Source organism: Micromesistius poutassou (genome assembly GCF_964030765.1).
Source record: "Micromesistius poutassou genome assembly, chromosome: 6".
In the NCBI taxonomy this organism is placed as follows: domain Eukaryota; kingdom Metazoa; phylum Chordata; class Actinopteri; order Gadiformes; family Gadidae; genus Micromesistius; species Micromesistius poutassou.
The window spans coordinates 8,997,398-9,023,617 of NC_140276.1; the positions used below are offsets into that span (position 1 = coordinate 8,997,398).

At 46.7% G+C, this 26,220-nt stretch overlaps 1 protein-coding gene across 1 annotated transcript in view; it reads right to left on the bottom strand.

Moving 5' to 3' along the window:
- Positions 1–15,387: 15,387 nt before the first annotated feature.
- Positions 15,388–26,220, bottom strand: part of rab28 (RAB28, member RAS oncogene family) — a 21,055-nt gene continuing 10,222 nt past the window's right edge. The window contains 4 exon segments of the mRNA XM_084469010.1: positions 15,388–17,500; positions 20,593–20,670; positions 20,854–20,922; positions 20,924–20,958. Coding sequence (XP_084325136.1) covers positions 17,408–17,500; positions 20,593–20,670; positions 20,854–20,922; positions 20,924–20,958 — 275 coding nt within the window. The 3' untranslated portion in view covers positions 15,388–17,407.

A 26,220-nucleotide genomic window follows, 5' to 3' on the forward strand; every position in this document is an offset into this window, starting at 1 on the left:
ATGGCGCTAACTATTTTCCCAAAATTAAAATGGCCACGGCTACACCTTCTTCTGTCTAAATAGCAACTCTAAACACACACACACACACACACACACACACACACACACACACACACACACACACACACACACACACACACACACACACACACACGTATGTTGCACCACCCACGTGCCTTCTTTCCAAATGTTTATTTTGTCAATTTGTGCAAGAATACAGTGACAATCACCTTGACCGTGAACACATTCCCTCAAACAGGGCCGAACTACGTGGTCTAAAAAAATATTTGTTTTACAAATTGGTTGTTCTATCTGGTCAACGTTCAGTGGGCTACTGAAACACCCTCCCTGTAACGTAGGAGGATGTTTCTGCCCTTTCCGTGCTTCCCTCGGGGCGTGAGGAGTTTCACGGCCAGGCGGCCATGCGGCGCCTCGGAGCTGGCTTCAAGTGCCATCTTCTCACTTGGGACACTCAAGTGCTGCCTTCTCATTTCCAGGCTGCTCCTGCGGGACAATAGATATTGTGATGGCTCATCCATAAATGATAGGACAGCTTAACGGAGAGCTGCCACCTCCATTCAATACCTCACCCAACGGGTCGCACCTTCGCCCCAGTGAAGAGGAGCCCGTCCCTCCATCACTCCGGAGGTTCATTAGCGTTGTCTGACCTTGTCGCCGGGCTTAGGGAAACACACACATTACTACGCAAATAATCCTTTCCATCAGCCGCACCGTGCTCCTCTGCGTCGCAATAAAGGGAATGGCGCTATCACTATCGGCCCGTGGCAAGCAGCGTTAATTAAATTGGATCAGATTGTTTACCCTGACGATCGCATGTCATCGATGCCGTGGATCGGGACAATGATGCCTCGTTTAACCTTTAAATGTAATCCTTTGTGATTTCAACTGGCCCGGATCGAGGTATATTGTGTTAAGGGATTATGAAACTGGAGAGTGAATGCCTCGTGGCTGAAATATATTAATAGTCACCCTTTATTGCGTTAATTAAAAACAAACCTAACGTTATATGTTTTTATTTCATTATGCCATATCCATCATGCCAACAGTTAAAGAAACTGTTAGGTAATCATTCGATGTTGTATAGCCTAGGCCTACTCTAACCCTAACCCTAACCCTCTAACCCTCTAACCCTAACCCATATTTTAGTATTTTCTGTAGGGGATAATATGTAGGCTCTATTAAATGATCTACTTTAACAGATACACAATTATTAGAAACGTATATATATATACAAAATATATATATATACGAATGATTCAGGCTTTAGGCTATCACTATATATTGACCTGTTTTGCAGAGCCACACATTCACAAATGCAGCACCATTCATTCTTTGAAAATAGGAGATGTAACGCAGATCGTATTTGTAGCGGTTTCACTGCAGGATGGGGGGAACAGAACCATTTAAAAGTGTTGCGTTTATGTGTCATTTTTTTAAAAGTGGAGTCGGCTCCTATTAAATATATGTTTTCCATTACATATATTTAGAAAACATATATATTGGGGGGGGGACAACTCAGAAGTTGTGTCCCTCAGAAGTCCGAGGGGACACACCTCTCTGGGATCTGCACCCATGAGCCTCCTTTTTATTTCCCTTTATTGTCCTGAATTGTATTAGTACCAACAGCAGGGCGGATTAGTGCAGAATTAGATCCTTTAGTGACTGATCACCATTCGCTCCATTTCCTTGTTTGTCCTCTTGTCCAAAACAACAGCTCACCCTCCCACCCTCCTCCTGCTCTTCTCTGCTCCGTGGTGAATCTAGACTCTTTGTGTTCCCACCAGGTAAGCAGTTAACAAGGCCTGTGTGCTCCACTTAACACCTGACACCCCCCTCTGGCTGACCCCTGACCCCGCTGACAGCCCGGAGACGTCTCTCAGATGCGTGCATGTCCTGACGCTGGGCTCTGTTCTTGCGGGCCTGTCGCTGAGTGCTTCAGAGGGAGTCAAGGTGAAAGGTATCAGGGCGGGGGGCAGGGGTGAGGCGGGGGCACCTGCACAGGTGTTCATGCCTGCAAACCTCTCAAGTTCAAAAGCCACAGACGAGTCCTTAGCAACCAGTTAACAGTTGAACAATGTGTGGGCTCCCCTGAGGGGCAGTGTCTCCTGCCGTCAGTCCACAGGGACCGACTGGAGACCTCTTCAACAGGCCTCTTATCTCAGGCTCTAGTCCTCGTTACCAACCTAACCTCACATGGAGATTCCTTTAATATCCAGGAGACACAAGCCGACACTTTCAGCACAAGAGAAATCTCAACCAGAAATAACACGTTGTCAATTTGGTGCACATCACACCAAAAGGTCTGAATGAGTCCTTCACGGACCTCTCTTCCCCCTTTGAGCCATTCTCCAAACTCCCAGTCGGCCTCTGCAGGTTCAGATGTGTGGGAGCCGGTCCAAACATTACTAGTAACATTAGTGTCAGTAATTTAATGCCCAGGTGTGAATGGATTCTCAAACAAGCTTGGGAGGCCCCCGACGAGGCTCCGTCTGGCCCCGGCGGGCCCCGGCAGAGAGGTTTAAATAAACAGGCCGCCCAGCAGATGTGTCAACGGCTGGAGGCGTGATCCGCGGCCGCTGTTTGTGTTGTCCGGGTGGTGTTGCTCCGGCGCGGCGGAGGAAGAGGCAACGTCTCCGCTCCCGCGGCCCCTGTGAAGAAGTGGAAGGTTTTCCTGGGGAACGATGACAACACTTTAATGTGGCCTTGTGGACAAAATACAGATTTATGCATCGCTGTGCGTGTGGTCTGCATATGACCATTCATTGGTTCCCATGTCACCGGTGATCAGTATCGGTTGCAGTCCTTGTTAGAAAAGCTCTTGTGAAAATGATACGATATGATCGATGCCAATTTAGTAAGCCAAGAATATGCTGGTGAAGGGCCAGCGCTTTGTGGAGGTTCAGTGTTGAAATGTACAAACTGCACCGAAACCTGCATCCCGAGTGAGTATCCCTACATACATGCTGAAAGCAAAAGTCATTATTGGCAGCGCTCCACATATAATGACACACGGGTCATCTGCGAGTTAATGTACTGAGCCAGTGGTCCTGTAGATATTGTCATGATAGACAGTACATGTTATGTAGGCTGAGTAAATGGCATACATAAAGCAGAGGAGCACATCCTCAGATAATGCGCAAGAAGAATTTGTGTGTCTGTGTGTGCGTGCCTGTACGTGGAGTGTGTGTGTGTAGACCATACGCCAGGTGGGCCTGGTTAGGGGCAGTCTTTGGATTAAGACACCAGAAGAAGAAATCGTAGGGGGAGCGAGAAGAGGATCAGTTTCAATGTTTCTTTCCAACCTGCCAACACACAAAAAAGATCCCTCATTGACGGCCTGACAGTCATAAAAAGGAGAGCAGCGGTCTGGCCGTTGTTGATTCACATGGGAATGCTGCCAACGATGGCATGAAGGAGGCTCACCTCTAAGCTCTGAGCTGAACCCCACAGCTTCACGTGAGCCAGGGAGGGACACCTGCAGGATATGAGATACAATATACTGCAACTCCCTCCCAGCCCTACTGCCGCGTATTAACCCTGCATTAGCACAGCGGTAGCCATCAATATTGTACCACATATTGTCCCTCTGTTAATGCAAAATACAGCATTTCCTTGTTGACAATTTCCCGGTCTGGATAAAGACGAATGCTGCATCGGTAAACATAGGCTGGCTTGTTTGTTTGTGTTATTCATTCCTTTAATCCAACAAGGTTCCAGTTGAGCCATGCAGCGTCCCCCCAGAGGGGCAGTGTGTGGGGCTCAGCCCAGAGGAGCTGCCTGCTCTAAGGCCTTCAGCCTCTAATCTCATGCTGCAGCCGTTTGGCTTCATGCAGACACGTTCGTTCTGCTGTTAGGGTTAGGGTTAGGGTAGGTTTACTACCTGGTCAAACCCATTGCATTAAGATAATAGAACATTATGAAGCATTTTGATAAATCAATCATGTTTTTTTCTATAAGGTCTACCTCCGGGGCCAATACGTCTAGGGTTAAAGGATAATAGTTGTATTGATTGTTTGTTTGATTGTTTAATGGTGGACAGACAAGCAGGGGATGATCACACCTGACCTGTGCTCAAGTACCGTTTTTACTACATCATTGAAATGTACACCTGTGCAAATAGCATTGCATGACAGTGAGGGTGGAACAACTGTGTACACATGGTGCCGAGCTCTTCACAGGTTTGGTAGGACCATTACAACGCTGAATGTCAAACTCAGGACCCAAACATCAAGGAGCTGACATCAGTTTGCTGATCCTGCTTTATTCTCGTCACAGAGCGCTGCAACATGTAATGGTTTCATAATTAAGTGGAGTACTGTGTAGATCAGTGTTTCTCAACCTTTTTTGAGCAAACGCCCCCCTTACCTTACCCTGATCCTCTGGCGCCCCCCCCCCCCCCCCCACCCCCCATTATTATAGTTAATTTTTTTTTTTTTTTTTAATTGCGACACCCGTGGGTAGGCTATATCCATTACCAACTCCACTCCAACTCGTGCTACATTGCTTGAATAAAAAACTTTTGTTTTTTAAAAAAAAGTTTTGGTTTCTTCTGGACAAGAAAATGTGTATTCAGAGTTTTATTAAAAGGTTTTATTATTGAGCTATTGAAGTTAAATACGTATCAGTGTTTGTGTACATTTTTATTGGTTATTGAACCGTTAACCCGCAAACTTGGGTTCAATGTGTGCACGAAAGACTCCCTTTGTTTATGTGACGTTGCCTAGCAACGCTGCGCATGTGCAGCCTTCATCCGCTTCGTTCTGAGAGTAGCACGTTTAAGTTTGCGGCCAAATAGTAATTAAAGTAGTTTGTTACTATACAAGTTAAGCGCCTGTAACATCAGTGTTAAATGCGTATGTGACGGTTGGTGTGCGTACTTTATGAAAGTGTTTATCGGTTCGCAGACGTAATGAGCGACGGTGCGGTGGTCTACACGTAATGCGCACGTTCTATTGTTTACAATTAGCATGCTAAGCGGCGTTAGCTTTATTCACGTCTTATGTTGCCTTACTATGTAATATGGATGAGATTCATGTTGCTTAGCGTAATGCCCCATCCACCGCTTGCTTTGCATGTCCCGCAAACCATACAGGGGAAGTCAGGGGAGGGCGAAACAGTTTCTGAAGCACCACGCTGCTGCGATGAGGTGGATTTGTTTATCGGCGTTACTATGGCGATCATGACGGCACTGAGCATAAAGTAAAAAGTAGATAAGACGATAGAGGGGTTAGAAACCCATATGAAGATAGGCTCTTTATTTCAGTTATACTATTTTTGCACCGAAAATATTTGAAAACCATGAAAGTTTAAAAAGTTCAAAATAATGACCGCTACACAAGCGAAGTTGTGACGCTCCCGTGTTCGTTCCCAGCGCCCCCCTAGGTTCTACGAACGCCCCCCAGGGGGCGCTGCCGCCCCCGTTGAGAAACCCTGGTGTAGATACACTCCACTTGGTACAATACACTTCAATTAACGGGTTGTACTAAGTGGAGTACTGCGTAGATACACTCCACTCAGTACAATACACTTCAATTAACGGGTTGTACTAAGTGGAGTACTGCGTAGATACACTCCACTCAGTACAATACACTTCAATTAACGGGTTGTACTAAGTGGAGTACTGCGTAGATACACTCCACTCAGTACAATACACTTCAATTAACGGGTTGTACTAAGTGGAGTACTGCGTAGATACACTCCACTCAGTACAATACACTTCAATTAACGGGTTGTACTAAGTGGAGTACTGCGTAGATACACTCCACTCAGTACAATACACTTCAATTAGCGGTTGTTTCTTCTGAATGCTCCAGAAAATGCCTCATGAGCTGTTCTTTGAGGTAACACATACCACACATTCAATTACTGCATGCCCCAACCCATAACGGCACGACTCAACGGGGGCTAATCGTATTCACCGTTAACCCTCACTGCCAGACAAATGTTTTTCTTGCTTCCTTTTCAAAAGCGGTAAACAGACGATGTGGAAAGGTCCATCATCATATTCATAAGCGTAGCTATCAACGGCTAAACTGCGTAAACACACAAAATAGCTCAGTGATTCATCTTTACACAATGGCAAAGCAGTTACTGACGATAGTGACCCAACATCACTTTCCTACTCCAAAATAGCAACTTGTTAATAATAAGGCACGTTACAGTAAAACACTGTATTATTAATCAGAATTGTGGAGGCGCTTTTGTTTGTTTAAACCCATCTGGAAGCTACCTCACCTGATGATGAGATGAAAAGGTCTGCACACCTTTTGTTTACCCTGCCTCCATTGTTTCATCCTCAAACTCTCAGACTGCCCAACCGGATCCTTAAGTCTATGAATAGCATTGCCTGACAAGGTTTTTGCATATGTGTGTGTGTGTGTGTGTGTGTGTGTGTGTGTGTGTGTGTGCCTGCCTGCGTGCGTGCGTGCGTGCGTGCGTGCGTGTGTGTGTGTGTGTGTGTGTGTGTGTGTGTGTGTATGTGTGTGTGTGTGTGTGTGTGTGTGTGTGCATGCGTGCGTGCGGTGGTCGAGGAGGAGGACAATAGCTGGGGACTTGGCTTGGCTGTTCTCCACATCAGACACTTAGGGACCAATCCCTGGATTGCCCAAGTCCCTCATCAAATATTCACAGAGCTGTCGTTCACCCACAGCTCTGGGAAGGCCTCAAGTGGGCCAGCCCTTTTCACAGGTGATAGGCTGCTGCCGGTGGACATAATCAGACACTGTCAGACACTGCACTCTCCAGAGGTGCTGCTCTCTGGCTGGGAACATTGGTGCAGCTGTGAGAACATGAAGGGGAATATGTTTACGTATCATAATGTGATGGAAGATGTCCACACTTTAAGAACTGAAAAGATCAAGTTGAATCAATTAAATCCTATCCCTTACCCGTTATTTCTTGCTGCCCTGAACAGAGTCTGTTATGTATAAGATGAACCTTTTGATCTTGCATTTAAATAACTATGGTTCAACCATGCTGACTGTCCGCCCACAATAGTGTGGCTGAAAGTGTGAATCTCTTTGAAGAGAGGAAGGATGTTTAATATGAGTAGATGGTTACAGAATACCCACGTCCTGTCCCTTCTTTGTGCCAGAGATGGGATTAGTCACAAGATACTATGGATATTAATGACTCTGGTTAAAACTAATATTACGGGTCATCAAATCCCCAGTTGCATGGTTTAATTTCCACACAGCAGAACACACAGGTAGGAAAAAATATTCGTTAGCTGTCAAGAAGGCTGCAGGAAGTGTCGAGTCCTGTCAAGAAGAACAAAAGATGAAGATTTTTTTTTTTCGGGAGGTACATCACAGCGATTATGTTTCAGCTGTCATTCTCTGGCCATACACCCGAGCCAGGTGACTTTTGCGTCCAGGGGATTATCTGTTATGGAAGGCCCCGAGTGTCCCTATTGTCCCCGGCCAGAAATGTCACTAACTCGACGAGTTGGCCATGCTTGTAAGGATACGACTGCACACCAACCGCTAAACCTATGAAAGAGACATTCATCAATTCATCAATACAGATGAATTAATAAACAAGCAAAGGTTACACTTTACGACTCGTCCCCCCTGCCCCCCTCCCTTTTCGAGAAACACCCACCACAAAGTATGAAACACTACCGTCGTCCACATATGAATAAGTCATTTAGGTTTTTACATTTTTGACTCAATAATTCAAAAGACAATTGGCCCAACTTAATTGGTTGTGGAGCATTAAAGATTTAGCGCGGCTCTTAAGTGCAACACATCAGAGCCCACTTATGAAGATGACAGATGGCCGTTTGTTGGCTATGGTGTCAGGTGAGAAGGCTTTTGTCATATTCGCACTTACCCTTGTTACACCTCCGATCGTGTGTTTCTTCCCAGAGCTTGACACAGTTTCTCTTTTTTTTTTTTGCGGGGCCCGGCTGTTGTGAATTATTGAGACACTGCGATGCCACAGATAAAGTGCCCACCATAGATTCTCTGTCCATGGTGCATTTCAAATGTTTATATATGTTTGCTTTCAGCTCAGTCAGATTAGCGTCAAGTAGGACCCCCTCGAAAATGAGATGATACATCTCAAGGGGCTATCCTTGAAATAAAGAATAAAGAATAAAAGTGGAACATTTGTAGTATACTAGACATTTTTTGTGTTTCAGTAAAGATTTATTCTGATTCATCAAATAACGTAACACTAACTTAATCTAACCTACTCCTACCCCAATACTCAATCGTAACTTTATGTTTAATGATTTACAATTGAATAAATAAATACAAATTCACATCTGTCTCCTCAGTCATAGTTTTTCAAAGATGTTCTAACAAACTCTATTGTAACATTAAACCTCAACACAGACACTATTTACAGACACAGAATTTGTTTTAGGCCTCAAGGACAAAATAAAAGTGACCAGAACATCAAACAGAATGTTGCCATATTTGCCATATTGAAAACCATATTTAGACATCATATTAAGACTATATCTACAACATTGTAGGTCAAGTTCCTTCTTTCAAGTATACCCTTAAGTTAAACCTTGTTATTGTATTTAACCTCAGCACATATTTGATTATGTAAGTATAATTTATTATGTAGCTCAAGCAATACCCAGACCTCCCCAAGTGAAATTACTTATTTAGTAAATTATGTAAATCAAACCACAAAATAAAATATAGCTAAATTCAGCGAGCAGTAACATCAGAAATTTGACAAAAAAAAAAAAATGAACAAAAGAAAATTGGGCTACACTTACAACACTTGCCTTTAAGCAATGCCATTTTGTTTTACAGTGGACGGCTTTCTTGTATTAATATAGATCAAACTCTCTGGCTTTAAACCTTCATAAACAAAATCAGGGCTTTAACCAAGGGCAAACAACAAAAATTAAGTTGACCGCAAATGTATTTATTTTTCTTCAACATCTGCCCTCTGCTTTACCAAAGCTTTAATGCGGAACACGGGCCTGCCCATTTGTATTCATTTTAAGCACATCAATCACTGGTTTAATAAAGGGGTTAATGGCATGAATGCAGTCTAGGCCAGTACGTTTACAAGGGAAAACATAATTATATTCCAAATGCTGGGTTTTTTGTGTGTGTTTCATCAGTAATGGAATGACTAGTGTTCACAAAACACACAAAACATTCAACACACACATAGGAAAAGAGTAAGAAAAGAAGAAACTCTATATTGTTCAAGTTAGAGGTTCATGTACACACACATGTCTTTGTGTGCTCAGTGTTTTGTACATTTCCCCTTTCTAATGGCCTAATAATTTAAAAGCACTTAAGTTGGCTCATTAGTGTTAAGGGCAGGGAAACACCTGTCCATTTTCCGTAATGAAATCCAAAAACACCTCTCTGCGTTCAGGGTCCAAGAAAATAAACGGCGAGAAGGCAGTGGCCACATCGTGGTCTTTAGACATGAAGACCTCCTCAATGGCATGCTGATACCGAATAGGTAAACCCAAGCCTTCTTGTTTTTGTAATTGAGCTAATGAGACAGGGAGAGCCAGCCCCAGGGGGCTGATCAATTAACGGTTTCCCACTTAAGACTCTTACTTTGAAAGCAAAGAGAAGATTTCAGGTTGCCCCAGGGCACAGTGGAAGCTTTAACATAGGAATTAACCAAACAGCCATTTAAGAGTGCAAATGTTGTATATATATACATTATGATTATTATGTTACACAAGACACATATTTATGTGAGCACAGATGTGTGCATTTTGTAAAAAAGAAAAAAAAAGAAGACAATGAGGAAAGAAAATGTGGCAGAATTTCTAGAGAAAAAAAGTAAAATGGTGCATTTTGAAACCATGTTTTAAGCTACAGCGAGCACAAAAATATAATGCTAAAAATCAGGTCATGGGCCGAAAAAAGGTTTGGAACCGCAGGTGTCAATGCATGTTTTCTCATCTGAAAGCCTCCACTCCCCCCCCACCGATCCCAATACACTGGGGTCTCCCCGGGAGTCCGACCTCTTCTGCCTTCTGTGGTGATGCAGCAGCACGACTAGAAACCTGAGCGCTGCGTCCATCGCTGGCTGTAAGGCAGCCTTCCCTTCCAGTGCAGTAATTAACCTGGCACCCACCTCCCTGTCCACCAGCATCCCCACAACAATCTAGCAGCAGGCGCCACCTCACACAACAACTGGCACACAGGAACTCAACCCCTCTTTCTCTTCTTTTTCTTATTCATCTCCTTTTCCTCCTGTCATTCTTTTCTTCACAGTTTTCCCTCTCTCTCGCTGAGGTAGGGCGGGCGTAGCTTGCGCTCAGCCACTGTCGCCACGCTCTTTAATGGTCGGGGCTTTCAGGTAAAGCCACTCAATAGATCACTGCAGATGCTGTTAGCAACGGCTCACCAGTGACGTCATGTGCAGGTAGAAAAGTGTTCATGATGTACAAATCAAGTTCTGCGACCTCTCTCTCTATACACAGGCTGTTTTTAAAAGGCAAGAAAACAGTTAAAAGTTATTTATTAAGTTTTAGTGGACTTCCAACACTGGTCGAAAAGTAAACTAAACAGCCAATAAAAGCAAGGGCACTTTGTTGGCCTGTGCTACGACAGGGGCACGCCTTAAATCAGCCCTGAACAGCTTCGGCCAGGCTCAGGACACGGCCGTCTGCTCGCTCCGTACGGACCAGGGCTTTGTATCGGCGCAACGCTCCCAGCACCTTCACTTCCATTGAATATTTCTCCTCACAAGCCAAAGGAGAAGGCTGTTTCTGATTAGTGAGTAATGGCTTTGTGGAAAAAGTCCCATTGAGTTTGTCCGAAAGAGGGATTTGAACGTATTTCCTTCCTGCGTCTGAAATAGGGCAGGGGCCAATCAATAGTTCTAAACTTCCTAAACAGAGTAATGTATTATATCCCTACTTCAAATATGTGTTTTATCTGCAGCATAGAGTAGAAATTAAAAGTTGAAAATGCCAAGAGGCTGAGGTCTTCATAAAATTGAATTTATTTTGTAATTCTGGGGAGATTAAGTTAAAGATTATTAAACCCACCAGGGCATATACTGTAGTTTAACAAAATATTCCCCAAACACCTGTTGGAAAGATCAATTGGCCTAAACGTGTTATTTTCAGCAGTACGAGATGGACAGACCGAGACATTTTAAACCCTCTGTTTAAATAGAAGCATGTCTCTGGAGACAAAATTGACACTTTAATAAATATAGATTTGACTCAAATATCACTGCTTTTTGGTTAGGGTAAGAGCTAGACAAAATGTATTCTTGGAAGCATTGCCACATGAGAAGGCTGAGTACAAAGTGATAGCTCTACCCTGTGAAATGTGTGACAAATGGGATGTATCTTACTGTGGGAGTATAATGTATTCAGGGAAATTCCCCAAGTTGACTAGTTCAAGAAACTAGAAATACTAACAGTACTAATATAATCTCCTAGTTTATTTTTGCATGTTTCAGTTTCTCAAAACACCACAGGTTCTTCTAAGTACTCCTTTGAAAGGCCACAATGCATTGTTTCGGGATAAATGCTTTTTTAAAGTGGAAGGTAATGAATAGCACTTTAAAAAACAAACTGAAAAGCTCTGGTATCGGGTGTTCGATCCAAACCAAGGGACAATGGGGCCAGCGGAATCACAAAGCCAAACGGACATGGAGACGGACAGATTTGATTAATGATCTCGTAATCTTTCCCACTTGTGATATTTTCATGGCACATATCAAGCCTGTTAAAGTGTATTTATCTTCCAAACGACGGAGTGAAGTGGTGAAACCCAACTCTGGTCCCACCCAGTGAGCAGTTCTTTGTTGGGATGCGAGACAGGCCAGGGAGAGGATAGGTAGTGAAGTGCACCAGGTGTTGGATAATTGCCTCCATTTCACACGATGATATCACCTTGGCACTGAGTCACACTGGAGATCTGCTATCAAGCGCCGGAGAACCACCGGCACCTGTGTAGCAAGTAAGAGGAAACTTCCATTGTCGGTTCATGAAAGAAACCCATAAAAATGCCTTGCTCCTAAGGGCCAGGACATCTTATCTAACACATTCTCCTTAGCTGTTGTCCAAAACAACTTTCTATCATACCCTCATTCAGGCGTTGCCCAAGTAGAGGTGATAAATAAACATTTTTGTCTTTTGTATATCACTAGCCAGCCAGCGCTGACACTGACTCTTCTTGTTCATTTGTACATCACTATTTTTCATCTCAATCAAGTCAGAGTAAATAATGTTAATATTTACATGTTTGAAGGACCTAACTAATCTCAGCAAAGTGATCTGTATAGACCTTTATTTTTGTGTATTAACTACAATTTGTACATTCCTTGTTTTAACTATCCCTTTGCATGTTGTTATACATACCACCACAAAACCATTGGTGAATGGTAATTTGTTTCCTAAAGACCTTTACTCTGTCTTTGTTTCCTCTCATTAAGGTGAATAATAAAATAATCAAACAAAAACAACTCTGTGTGGACTTTCCCCGGTTTCCCTCAGAGTGGGCTCTCCATTACTGCTGGTGGAGTCGATGAAGAAACAGCATTCATCCATGGATGGAGGGAGGACTTAGTCTGTGTCCGCGGGCGTCTTTGAGAGGCTGTGCTTATACTGGCAGCCTTCCTCCTCTCCAGACCAACAGACTATAAATATGAGCCTTCTGATTGCCCACATCCTCGCCCCTCAAAATACATCGCCTGCTTTTCAGCAGCCTGAGTCTCGGTGCCTCTCTGGACGTGCTTCCACATCCTCCCAACACATCTTCCCACACAGAACACAGGAAACACAGAACGCACACACACACACACACACACACACACACACACACACACACACACACACACACACACACACACACACATAAACCCCACCTGAACACAAGACCAAACAAATGGTAATTTAGCTTGAAAGCCGTCAGGAACAGAAGCTTGGAACGGAATCCATCACCACCACTGGGCTGGTGGAGTGACTCCACGCTAGTTGTGCCTCTGAGACGACCTTCCTTCCTGGCTGTCATTCCACTTCCTGTGCAGGGCCCGGAGGGTCGAAACGGAGAACAGGAGTCAGGGGATCGGGACCGGGTCAGGACCGACGGAGCTCCCCCCTCTGTGGGCCCCGTGCTGTGGGCCCCGTGCTGTGGGCCCCGTGCTGCGGGCCCCGGGGCCCCGTGCTGTGGGCCCCAGGGTATAGGACTGACGGAGCTCCCCCCTCTCCCCTCTGCGGCCCCGTGCTGTGGCCCCGTGCTGTGGGCCCCGTGCTGTGGGCCCCATGCTGCGGGCCCTGTGCTGTGGGCCCCGGGGCCCCGTGCTGTGGGCCCCAGGGTATAGGACTGATGGAGCTCCCCCCTCTCCCCTCTGCGGCCCCGTGCTGTGGCCCCGTGCTGTGGGCCCCGTGCTGTGGGCCCCATGCTGCGGGCCCTGTGCTGTGGGCCCCGGGGCCCCGTGCTGTGGGCCCCAGGGTCAGGACTGACGGAGCTCCCCCCTCTCCCCTCTGTGGGCCCCGTGCTGTGGGCCCTGTGCTGTGGGCCCCATGCTGTGGCCCCGTGCTGTGGGCCCCATGCTGCGGGCCCCGTGGCCCCATTCTGCGGGCCCTGTGTATATATACACTATATATACACTATACATACACTATACATACACTATATATACACTATATACACACTATATACACACTATATATACACTATACATACACTATACATACACTATATACACACTATATACACACTATATACACTATATATACACTATATACACGCTATATATACGCTATATACACTATACATACACTAAACATACACTATATACACAATATATACACACACTATACATACACTATATATACACTATATACACACTATATATACACTATATACACACACTGATATACAAAGACTATATATATATATACACAATATACAGAGACGCACGGAGGAGGAAACACAGAACGCACACACGCACACGCACACACACACACGCACACACACACACACGGCTCTTACTGACTGTGGTTTAAAGAGTTCATCACCCATTCCTAACCAATGACAAACACTGGCAAGGATGAAGGACAGAAGATCATTTTTATAAAAACAATGGAAAGCATAATGAAAACGATATATAGTGGTGACTGCAGAGTTTCCTTTGGTGGAGAGAAGTTTAGAAGAAATTGCATTGAAAAAAACAATGTTATGCAATATATAAATTGAACGTGTCTCTGTGGCAAGTTATTGTTTTGTATATCCTTGTCTGTGTCCCAACCGATTCCCTTGGCCACAATCGAGTACTCAGGTAGACAAATTAAATTCTCCACGAATCCAAAGAACTCCTGCCAATCTTTCACAGTATATAGTCCTTTTTCCGAGACATGATCCCTTTAATAAGATTCTCACCCTGTGTCTCTTCGTTTGTGAGTTTTTAAGCTGGAAACGGGCTGCAGTTGTTTTCTTTGTGAAAACACCTGTCTAAACAGCCGCAAAGCCAAGGGCAAGCCTCGCCTGTCAGCGTCGGTGACAGCAGAGACGATCCCAAAGACGTCCGCTGGAGCGGAACAATGCATGTGTGTTGGAACGACTCCAGCTGTGTTGTCTCTCCTCCGCTCGCCGTTAAAGCGAAGTCCTGGTAACAGAAGCCTTGACAGCCAGACGAAGACATTAAACAACAGCTAAACTGTTAAAGGTACAACTTATATTACATATTCCAGTTAAAAAGAGGGATTCATTATGTTACGCTATCTCGTGGCGGGTTTTTTTGTGTGCTGAATGACGTTGACGCAAAAAAACAACACAAAACCAACACAAAACCACAGTTAAACTGGAACCCATAGAACCTCTTTAAAGTTTCGTGAGGGAAACAAAAGCCTGAGCCATTGAAGTGATTCATAAATACAGCTTACAACATAAATAAAAAGAAATATTGTATCATCTGTCCGAGTGGCTTAGGGCTGGTCCCAGTGAAGCTTTAGGGAACAAAGGCTGGGGCCTCATTAGCTGGAGGAGACTTAGCTTAGCTTCTATACAGGTGGGATCTCAGGTGTGCTGGTCAAGTTTCAGTTCTAATGCTTGGATTTCAACACAGGTATCCTTAATCTGCTGATGTCCTCATAGGTTATAGCCCCGGTTCCATCACTCCCAGCTCATCCCAAAGAGCTCCAGGCCTCCTTCCTCGGTTTGCATTATAAAGCAGAGAGTGAAAAATGGCCATGAAACCCAGGCCTGTGCACATTGTACTGAACGGCTGAGTGATGACAGCATCTGCATGCATTCAAATGGTTTTTGTTGTTTAAACAACACTGCTCTGAACTGAGTGCGTTCACCCTACCGGTCATAATTCCCGAGCCGATTATTTAATGAACTGGTTGGTTGAGTTCATAACTTTTAATGTCAAGTCACTTCAGTCTTACACATTGCGTTTTATTCCATAGGCGATTTTATTTACAAAGATAAGCATGTTCAATAAAATGCAATTTAACAACCCAATTTAAAAGTGTACATTTGTGATTGTTTCACCTTCAGCTCACATGATTCTGATTTGAAAAGGAGCAGGCCGCTGTGAGGAGTGGTAACCAGAGAGGCAGCTACTCAATGAGAGGGAGAGAAAGAGACCACAGAACAAAGCTAAGAAAGAAGCTACAGTACATTATGGTATAACAACATCAAACATAAGGCAGACACCATTAAACCATGTATCCTAGTATAGGCTTTCTTTCATATTGTTTACAGTACAGCATATATGTCCATCTAGTCTTTCAGTAGCATTGCTAAAAAAATCATAGCATCAATGCAAACTCCTCTGCTCTGTAACAAATAATTTCATCTTTTAGCTGTTCAACTGAGTCACGTTGACCTTAATCAGCAAAACACAAATATATCTGTTTTGAAATGAAAGGAACACTATGAATATAAATAATCTGAAAGTTATTGATTATTTTAGAATGATCACTGATTTAGATTTAATATTTCAATCTGAAGAACAACAAATGCAGAAGAATGTATTGTCTTGTAGTTTTTAAAATAAAGTGAGGATTTAATTTTTTGTCATCTAAAAGTCACAAAATTAACACTTCTCTTTTAAGTAACACCAACACCACAGCACTGCTAACGCAAGCCGCTACTGGCCAATAGAAAAAACTAAGTTCACTCTACTTGAGTTCATATCACATATTTATCTTCCTTTGAATATAGCAGCCCCATGGATGTAGAAGCCACTGGTTTAACATACAAGCACAAGTACACACTCGTTCTTGAACACAGCTTGTGAATGCAACCCCAAGCCGTCCCCTCTTGGTATGTGTCCAACCTGTATCTGGTAGCAGTCCTACTATGTTATAGAGGAGGAGGAGACGTTACAGAGCCTGGAGACCAGGACCTGCAGGAGGCTGAGATATGCCTTGTTTGTTACTGACATATTCCAAAGTAAATTCATTGGAGCCAGTAGTGGAAGAAGCTTTCAGAAGGGGATTTTAACACGTGTATTCCTTCAGTGGCCAGACTGCATGGTGACAATTTGAAACCTTTTTTTTACAGTTAACTACTGCTGGCCGAGTTTGTGATCAGCAACTACATGCTTAAAGATCCCGCCTCCAGCAACATTATTGGTCGAAATAGATAAGAAGCGAAAGACATTCATTCATTCATTAACTTCCTGTTCACTGAGGTTTTAGCTTGTCTGCCATCAGACTTAATATCTAAAGTGTAATAGCAGGCAAGCTTAAATATGGGTGAATGCCTCATCACTTAGACAGAAATTTTAGATTAATATCTAAAGTCTGATTTGTGAGATTAGCCCGATCTGAACACCCCAATTGCAGGCAATAGCAGAAGTTTTAGCAGATAGCATTTGTGATACACTGTCGTTTTTAAACACAATGAAGAGCTGAACACCCAACACGTATGAAGGAACAACGTATGTTTATCCAAGACTTTGAAAGCACAGTAAATGCTCCTGTCTTTGATCGCAAGAAGGCAGGTTTTCTCTGCAGTAAGAGTCAAACAGTCACACAACGAAACACAAGTTGGCATTAGTCGAGTTTGTTCAACAATGGAACCGGTTCGATGCTAGGATATTATTGGCCATTATTAAAGAAAAATAAACACTAAAAACACATTTGTGACTTTAAACTGGGGAACACAGAAGACTCAGTTAGAATTTACAAAAGAAAATCTAGATTTCATACATACAGAACTGGGATTCAGCTGCTTCTTCTCACAAATACAAATAACACAGCAAGGCCAACTTAGCAGGAAGCCGTTTGGTCATGTGACCACCAGACCCCCTCCCCAAACTACGAATACTGACTTCCACATCGAATGGTGAGCATGAGTACAATTTTGTGTGCGTGCGTGTGCGTGTGTGTGTGTGTGTGTGTGTGTGTGTGTGTGTGTGTGTGTGTGTGTGTGTGTGTGTGTGTGTGTGTGTGTGTGTGTGTGTGTGTGCGTCACTGGACCACGCACATGGAGCTTCGCTGGGGGTTGGCAGCCCGAGCCACGGGATCCTGACTGTAGTTCACGATGTCGGCCTTCACCACACGCTGCAACACAACAGAAGGAGTCAGAGCTGTACAGCACGGAGCCTAGCCGCCTCCTAGAGAAGCGCTCCGTCTCATCATTCAATTGTGATTTCTACGAGAGACATGGAGGTGGAAGATCAACCATTCAAATGTTAAGTTTGATGAGTATGATGCCTTTTATACCAAAAAATGGATAGGATTTAATGTATGAATAGTGGGCGGGTGGCTCGATGTTTGACTTCTAGCAGAGGCCCTGGCTTCCAACGCCAACACCCCTAAACATGATTTCTTGTTTCTTGTGTCATTGCATCTCTAACCTAAAGGTCCAACTGGGGTGACTAGAGGAACTGTTACTACTGGGCTCGTCGACTGCAGCCAGACACATACGTTGGTCTACTGAAGGGAGCATATTTTGCTCCGCTGAGCGGTGTCTTGGCTAACGGGTCCTTCGTCCTGCGGGTAGTTCACCAGCTCAGCCTTCACGATCATCTGAGAGCGGGGTCACACCGTCGGAGCGGACGAAGAGGAGAGAGTGTTTGTAGAAGGATGACAGACAGATGGACGGCGGGAAGGACAGCGCCACGCAGGAGGAGGAGGAGGAGGAGGAAGGGAGCGGGGGCAAGGCCGGGTTAGGACAATAAGACTGACCACAGGACTCAAGAACACAGGACTGAAGAACACAGGACCCAACAGAACTCAGGACTCAACAGAACACAGGACTCAACAGAACACAGAACTCAAGAGAACACATGAACCAACAGAACACAGGACTCAACAGAACACAGGACTCAACAGAACACAGGACTCAACAGAACACAGGACCCAACAGAACACAGGACTCAACAGAACACAGGACTCAAGAACACAGGACTCAACAGAACACAGGACCCAACAGAACACAGGACCCAACAGAACACAGGACTCAACAGAACACAGGACCCAACAGAACACAGGACTCAAGAACACAGGACTCAACAGAACACAGGACCCAACAGAACACAGGACTCAACACAACACAGGAACCAACAGAACACAGGACTCAACAGAACACAGGACTCAACAGAACACAGGACTCAACAGAACACAGGACCCAACAGAACACAGGACCCAACAGAACACAGGACCCAACAGAACACAGGACTCAACAGAACACATGGAAGAAAAGACAATTAAGATTTGAAATGTCAATTTGATCACGTAACATGCATAAGATGTGAAAATAAAACAACATAACAGACACGTGCAAATGCATTCACACACACACACACACACACACACACAAACACACACACACACACACACACACACACACACGAGGTCTCCATACAGGCTGAGAGAGGGGTGGAACCAGACAACATAGCTGAGGACCAGCGGCTGGCTGATTAACGAGCTGTCGAAGCCACTGAGTGATCCGCTATCTGATCCTCCGACAGGAGACCATGATGGAGCAGGCTCCCCGGCAGATAGCATCTTGTCAGGGGTCGTGACCCCCGTGTTTAAGCCCTCTAAACCTGACAATCGGTCGACGCGGCTTTCGCTGGTGAACACATCTCGTGTGAAAGCAGGGCCTGCTTTCATTCCCTGAACAGCGGCGGGGGTCCACCAACAGACCACCCTTCTGTCTCTGTTTTGTACCTTTAAGCATATTGATACACATAAGCAATTCAGCATTTGTATCACATTTGTATAACAATATGTGTGTGTGTGGCTTCGTACTGGTATCAGTCACTGTGAGCCCAGTGTAAGCCCAGGCCAGCCGCCCTATTATCCTAGATTTAAGCACTTGGCTTTATTGAGGCAGCCATCAAGGAGGTGACGGAGAGGAACAGAGTCCAAGGCCTTCATTAACCCGGCTGTGTCAGCAGCCCTGGGAGTGGAGGGAGGCTGGAGAATGGGTCCAGCCCTCACAGGGTTGTGGGAGGGTTGGGTCCAGCCCTCACAGGGTTGTGGGAGGGTTGGGCGGGGGGTCCTGACCCCTACCCTCCAGCTCAGGCTCATCAGCCGGTGCCCAGCCAGCTTGGCTCCAAGCGGTCGTATCAGGGGAAGGATTAATGCTTCTGCAGCGGGGCCCTCCCCTCACGGCCACCAAGGGCCAACACAGCCTGGTTTGGCAGAACGCTGCGAGACCACCCCCACACCGCCCGTCCAGGCCGTGCCGGTGGAAGGGAGATAAAGACTATAAATCAGAGGTTGAATCCTAACCTCCTCACCCTAAACACAAGCGCCTAGCTCTGACCCCGGCTTCACGCTTAACGCGGCCGTGGGGGCGCTACAGATGGGTCGTGTCAGTGGCAGGTAGGCCATCACAGGAGTCAGACATAACAAGGCCGTGTTTACTCTGCAGACCGCTCTCTACAGTGAACGCCGCCCTGCTGACCCAACGTGAGCCTGGCTCTCTACAGTGAACGCCGCCCTGCTGACCCAACGTGAGCCTGGCTCTCTACAGTGAACGCCGCCCTGCTGACCCAACGTGAGCCTGGCTCTGTGACGTTATTGATGTTCCCGTGATGCTACTGGGGGAGAGGGCTAAAGAGAGAAAGGTGATACAACTGGAATCACTTTTGTTTTTCCCACCCAGGAAGAGAAGAGGGTCTTTGTTTTATGGCTTAAGAGTCTGTGATTTTCCCCTGGTCTGAAGTATTTTTGGCTTCCTTTGAGAAATTCAAATTAATTTATTTTGTTTTCGTGTCCCACATGACACCTTTTTTCTGCTTCATACAATCAAAGAAGGTTATTTGTCCCTCCTGAACCATGACTATTAATACTACTACTAACTATTACTACTCCTGAACCACAACTATTCTCCATCAGGATGCGTTGGCACTCCCTGACGTCTGGAGGCCTTGTTGTTGTCCTGTGAAACCCCCAAGAACTAACTAACTAACTAATTAACTAACCCCAAGACTGTGATTATGACAGCGGTCGATTTAAAGAAAACACGGTCAGAGAGAGAGAGAGCGCGAGCGAGCGAGCGAGCGAGCGAGAGAGAGAGAGAGAGAGAGAGAGAGAGAGAGAGAGAGAGAGAGAGAGAGAGAGAGAGAGAGAGAGAGAGAGAGAGAGAGAGAGAGAGAGAGAGAGGGGAACAGATGGTGAGCAGAGAGAGGGAGGCCCACCTGGGACTGCTCCAGCTCCGCCTTGTTGAGCTTCACTCCCAGGATCTCAGCGGCCACTCGCTGGAAACACAGGAACACCTGAGACACACACGCACTACACATCACTGTGTGGACACACACACACATCACTGTGTGGACACACACACATGACTGGGACACACACACACACACATGACTGGGACACACACACACATCACTGTGTGAACACACACTCTTTCATCAACGCTTCTGACAGACGAGTGCTCTTCTGCCGTCTCTTACCGAGTCGCCCGTCTTGGCCGATACGAACTGACTGATGAGGCCGTTCTCTTGGCAGAAGCGCTGGTGTTTCGTCCGACTTCACCGTCCTCATGTGCTCCAGGTCGACTGGCGGAGTGGAGCAGAAACAGGCTTTGAGCGACAGCGTTGTGAACAGACACACACAGGCAGGGCTGGGCTGATACATTCATACATCTAACCCGCAGTAGGACTTTGGTTCTCCTTAATAAATCCTTATTTATTTGATTTCTCCATCCTCTACACCCAGTCCTGAAAAGAGCAGGTCATTCACCAGCGGCCCAGCGTTGTGTGAGTGACAATGAAGCCTTGATGAGACACATTCCAGCCAGGCTCTTCAGGCTCAGCCTGGAGCCTGAGCACAGCAGCAGCTTCACAACACCAGCTGCTGCCGACCAGCAGCAGCCCAGCTGTGGTAAGAGAGCTCCTACACAAAGCGCCCAGGAGCCCAGGAGCCCCCGGCTACATGACATATTAGAAAATATAAACGGGCCTTCCAGGTGAACAGGTCCCCCCCCACACAGCCCTCCATCAGGGCCGCACTGATTTACTGCTGGGGCACAATGGTGCAGCGGCTTCGCTTACTCCCCCATTGTGCCCCCCCCCCCCCCCAACCCCGGCCCCATAGGGACAGGGGTCAGGCCCAGGTCGATGGGGGGGAGGTCACCCAGGGGTCTCGTCACTGAAAGCAATAGCTCCTCTCCTTTGTGTGTGTGTGTGTGTGTGTGTGTGTGTGTGTGTGTGTGTGTGTGTGTGTGTGTGTGTGTGTGTGTGTGTGTGTGTGTGTGTGTGTGTGTGTGTGTGTGTGTGGCCTGCCACGCCCGGTATCTGGTGCAAAGGTGTCTGTGTGAGCCGGAGGAGGTGCAGGCTACTGTACGGTGTTGCGTTTCGCGTTTCGCCCCTCCCCTCCCCTCTCCTCTCCTCCCCTCTCCTCTCCTCTCCTCCCCTCTCCTCCCTCCTTTCCTCTCCTCCCTCCTCTCCTCCACCCCTCTCCTCTCCTCTCCTCCCTCCTCTCCTCTCCTCCACCCCTCTCCTCTCTCCCTCTCCTCTCCTCTCCTCTCCTCTCCTCTCCCCCTCTCCTCTCCTCTCTCCTCTCCTCTCCTCTCCCCCTCTCCTCTCCTCCCCTCTCTCCCTCCAGAGCTTTTGCTCTTTGTGTCAGGTTTATTCAAGCTGTCACAGCCCCTAGCCTGTTCCCATGCTTCTCAGAGAGAGAGTGTGTGTGTGTGTGTGTGTGTGTGTGTGTGTGTGTGTGTGTGTGTGTGTGTGTGTGTGTGTGTGTGTGTGTGTGTGTGTGTGTGTGTGTGTGTGTGTACACATAAGGGAAAATAAGGGGAGACGGGGGAAGGGCAGCGAAAGACAGAAATGTAAACATTGCCGCACTCCAGTCCCTACGACCGTCCCAGTGAGTCGTATTACCTATGAAATGTGTAAAGACGAAAAAAAGACAGAAATGTAAAACTTGACTCATTTTAGAAAGAGGAATAATGACTAACCCCCCCCCCCCCCCCCCCCCCCCCAGCCCCCCGCCCCCCCCCCCCCCCCCAAAGTGACTTCTAAACACAGAGCTTTCTGGTCGAGGACGGTCCACTCAGAGCCGCTGGGCGCTCAGAGCAGACAGAGGCGTCTCTGCCGTGCATAAACAGAGCTGTCCCGCAGGCCGCAGGGTTCTTCATTCAGTCATTAAGTGTGGAGGTACCCGGCATGCTACCAGAGGTAAACACCGCTAATCCTTTGGATCCTGCACACTTGGGAGGGGTTATCCATCAAGGGTGACGCTCAAGATTAGCAAACGCTAACAAGTCGCCGCTGGGCCAGCGGGAAGCGTTGAGGTGAGGCTCAGGAGAGTCGGGGCTCAGGAGAGAGAGTGTGATGCGGCTGATCTACACCCGTCTGTACTGTTGCGTTACACGTGTGTTTCAGGTGTGGTGAATTATTCAGCCATCATGGCTTCAAGACCTGGGTTCAAACCCAGATGTACTCAGTCCACCTATAGGCATGCTGAAGTACAATGCCCAACACCTACCTGTTCCTTAATATTTAATATTCGCTGCAAAATCACTTTTGTAAAAACAAAAAAAAAGTGTCAAAAGCGCTAAATGACTAAAGAATAAATGGATGTAAATAAACCAAACAGGGTGCTGCCGGCGTAAACAGAGTTGAACTGTTAGTGTTTTTACACGGATTAGGAACAACTACTTAGGGTAAAAGAACGCTAGATAGGCCCTGCTCTCACGCCAGCATCATGTGGCATCTGTCTGTAAACGGACCTCAAACCGGCTAATCCCACCGTTTTAGCGCACGGCTCCATTTTTCTCCCTAATGTACCCTGGTCCTCACTTATCAGGTCCAAACCATCTCGCCGGGATGATCTGGTTTCCCTCCATTTCTGTCAAACCATACGGCTCCTAGGAAGTGACCGCAAAACACGAAACAAACTGTTTAGGCCACCGAGTGGCGGGAGATAGCAGAGAGGGTCATCACTCGTGGTGAGCGATGGCCCTCCCTCATGCCGGTCACCACAAGTGTTTATCTAAAGGGGCCGGGCCCCGCCGCCGGGCCCCGCCATCACTGTGGTGCCTTCTGACTGCCTGGGGGATTAATATCTACTGGAGCCTGAAGCCATCGCTAATTTGTTTAAAATGTTAAATAACTCCGGAATCTCTCTGTGATGGTGCAGACGGTTTAGACGGCCAGAGGAACCGCGATCCTAATCAAATGTTTATAAGAGTACACTAACACAAACCCTACGACACCCAGCAATATGAGGGGAAGACCTTCTACCAGACCTGTGAATTACACCACTTATTAACAACCCAACAAACACATCGCTGTATTGTGTTTTAACCCTGCTATAAAATCCCTCACACTGCTTTTACACACAGTTTATTGAGAGAGAATAGATTTTTAAACTGGGTGCAGTACCCTGGGCTGTGTGGGAGGTCACACTGGGTAGTGTGGGACGAGGGCCTCCCAGGGGTCAAGTCGTAGCCCAGTGAAAGTTATAGGGTTTAGCCTAATATGACTCCCTGCCCCGATCCCATTACAGGACACTTTATAGCTTCAGAATGACTTCATCATGCAAGTTCCTCAATGTCAAACTGTGGTTACTATGACGGTGCCTGGAAATTAATGAAATTATTAAATTGATGAACTATAATTAACAACACAGATTTCTCCTTCCCTCGTATCAGTACCTGGCTTACTCTATCATAAACTCATCACTAGTGTTTAGGGTTAAATCCCTCAACCAAAATGTTGTGAATAGAATGCGTCCATCTCAAGAGAATATGAAGAAGAGCTTGGGTGCATTGAACTTGATTACATTAATAATAAAATAGGAAACCAAGTAAATAAATGAATGCAATGTTAACTTAAAGCTCTGGCCCCTCTAATGACTTGTGTCACCATACAACAATCCATAAAGCACAACGCAAATAAAACACACAAAACAGAACCCCAACAAATATCGGTTTGAATTATTATTTTGATGGCTGAACCGTTTAAAGCATGACAGGGGCCAGTAAAAGTAACACAACCGAGCTACCTAAATGATTAGATTCTCCAGAAGGTAGCCGTTAGCATCCAGCTGCTTTACGTGGTATGGAAAGAGCCCATAAAAGTGTTCTGGTATAAAAGATGGCTTTACACTTTTAACAACTTAATCACTATGGAGAACTTCACATGAGCCCGTCGTCATACAGAGGCAAAGTCGGACAATGTAAACGTCAACACCAAACACGCCATCTTAAGCCCAGTGCAGGAACCTATGCCTGCACTGGCTGGAGGTGCACAGGTCTGCTGGCTGGGCTCATGTAGAGCGACGCGGTGGACCCTTAGCCCTCCACTAGGCTCATGTAGAGCGACGCGGTGGACCCTTAGCCCTCCACTAGGCTCATGTAGAGCGACGCGGTGGACCCTTAACCCTCCACTAGACACTGGTCTCATGTAGAGCGGTGGACCCTTAGCCCTCCACTAGACTCTGGGCTCATGTACAGCGACGTGGTGGACCCTTAGCCCTCCACTAGACACTGTGCAGTCATTCAGGAGCCCTGAAGTAGCCCTGGCTTTAAAGGCCACTCCGGTGTGTTTCATTAGCCCCTCACAGTGGACGTATTGTTGACAGTCAGCAATGTTGACTTTATGGGAGCCAGGACGTCTAATTTGATGTGACAAGTGGCCTCAACCATATCACTATTACTGGCTACCAAAATAATGTCAATCCCTTTTTCTATGTACTCATACATACATTAGATATTACATACATTCAGCATAGATAACATTTCTTGAACAAATCCAAAAGAGTTTTTGCTTCCAAACGTCTCGTTCTAGAAGCCTCTATTGCGGATCGAGGAATCAATCCTTGGTGCCGATAGGCCGGTCGATGGCGAGCAAACCGACAGCTCGCCCCGCTGTGGGGGGGGCTGGGGTCGGGGGGGGGGGGGGTCCTCCTGAGACGGAGTGCTCTTTGTGGCCCTGGCCCTGCCTCAGTGGCCTGCAGCCGGGCCCCGCTCCACCAGGGGCCCCGCTCCACCAGGGGCCCCCTGCTCCACCAGGGGCCCTGCTCCACACACACACACACACACACACACACACACACACACACACACACACACACACACACACACACACACACACACACACACACACACACACACACACACACACACACACACACACACACACACACACACACGGCCCCATTGGACAGCATGTAGTGTGGCGTTTGCTCTGCAGGAATGTACCACAGTGGGGGAGGGGCCCTTGGCTCCTGTAGCGGCTGTGTTAACACATGGAGGGCCCCGCTGGCTGGGCTAATGGGCTCAGAGGAGCTGTGAAAAGCCAGACAAAAGGCCCAGTTCTGAGCTGACCACACAGGACGCTGGCCGGGGTTTCACTGGCCGTGTCCTCTGCTCTCGTGTCGCTGTTAAACTAAGTGGAGTTTTATGGGCGAGGGAAGCAGTGCTGCACACCAGGAGGAACAGCACCACCACCAGGACCTGATGCACCACCACCAGGACCTGATGCAGCGCCACCAGGACCTGATGCAGCGCCACCAGGACCTGATGCACCATCACCAGGACCTGATGCAGTGCCACCAGGAACTGATGCACCACCACCACCAGGACCTGATGCACCACCACCAGGACCTGATGCACCACCACCAGGACCTGATGCACCACCAGGACCTGATGCACCACCAGGACCTGATGCACCACCACCACCAGGACCTGATGCACCACCACCACCAGGACCTGATGCAGCGCCACCAGACCTGATGCACCACCACCAGGACCAGATGCACCACCACCACCAGGACCTGATGCAACGCCACCAGGACCTGATGCAGCGCCA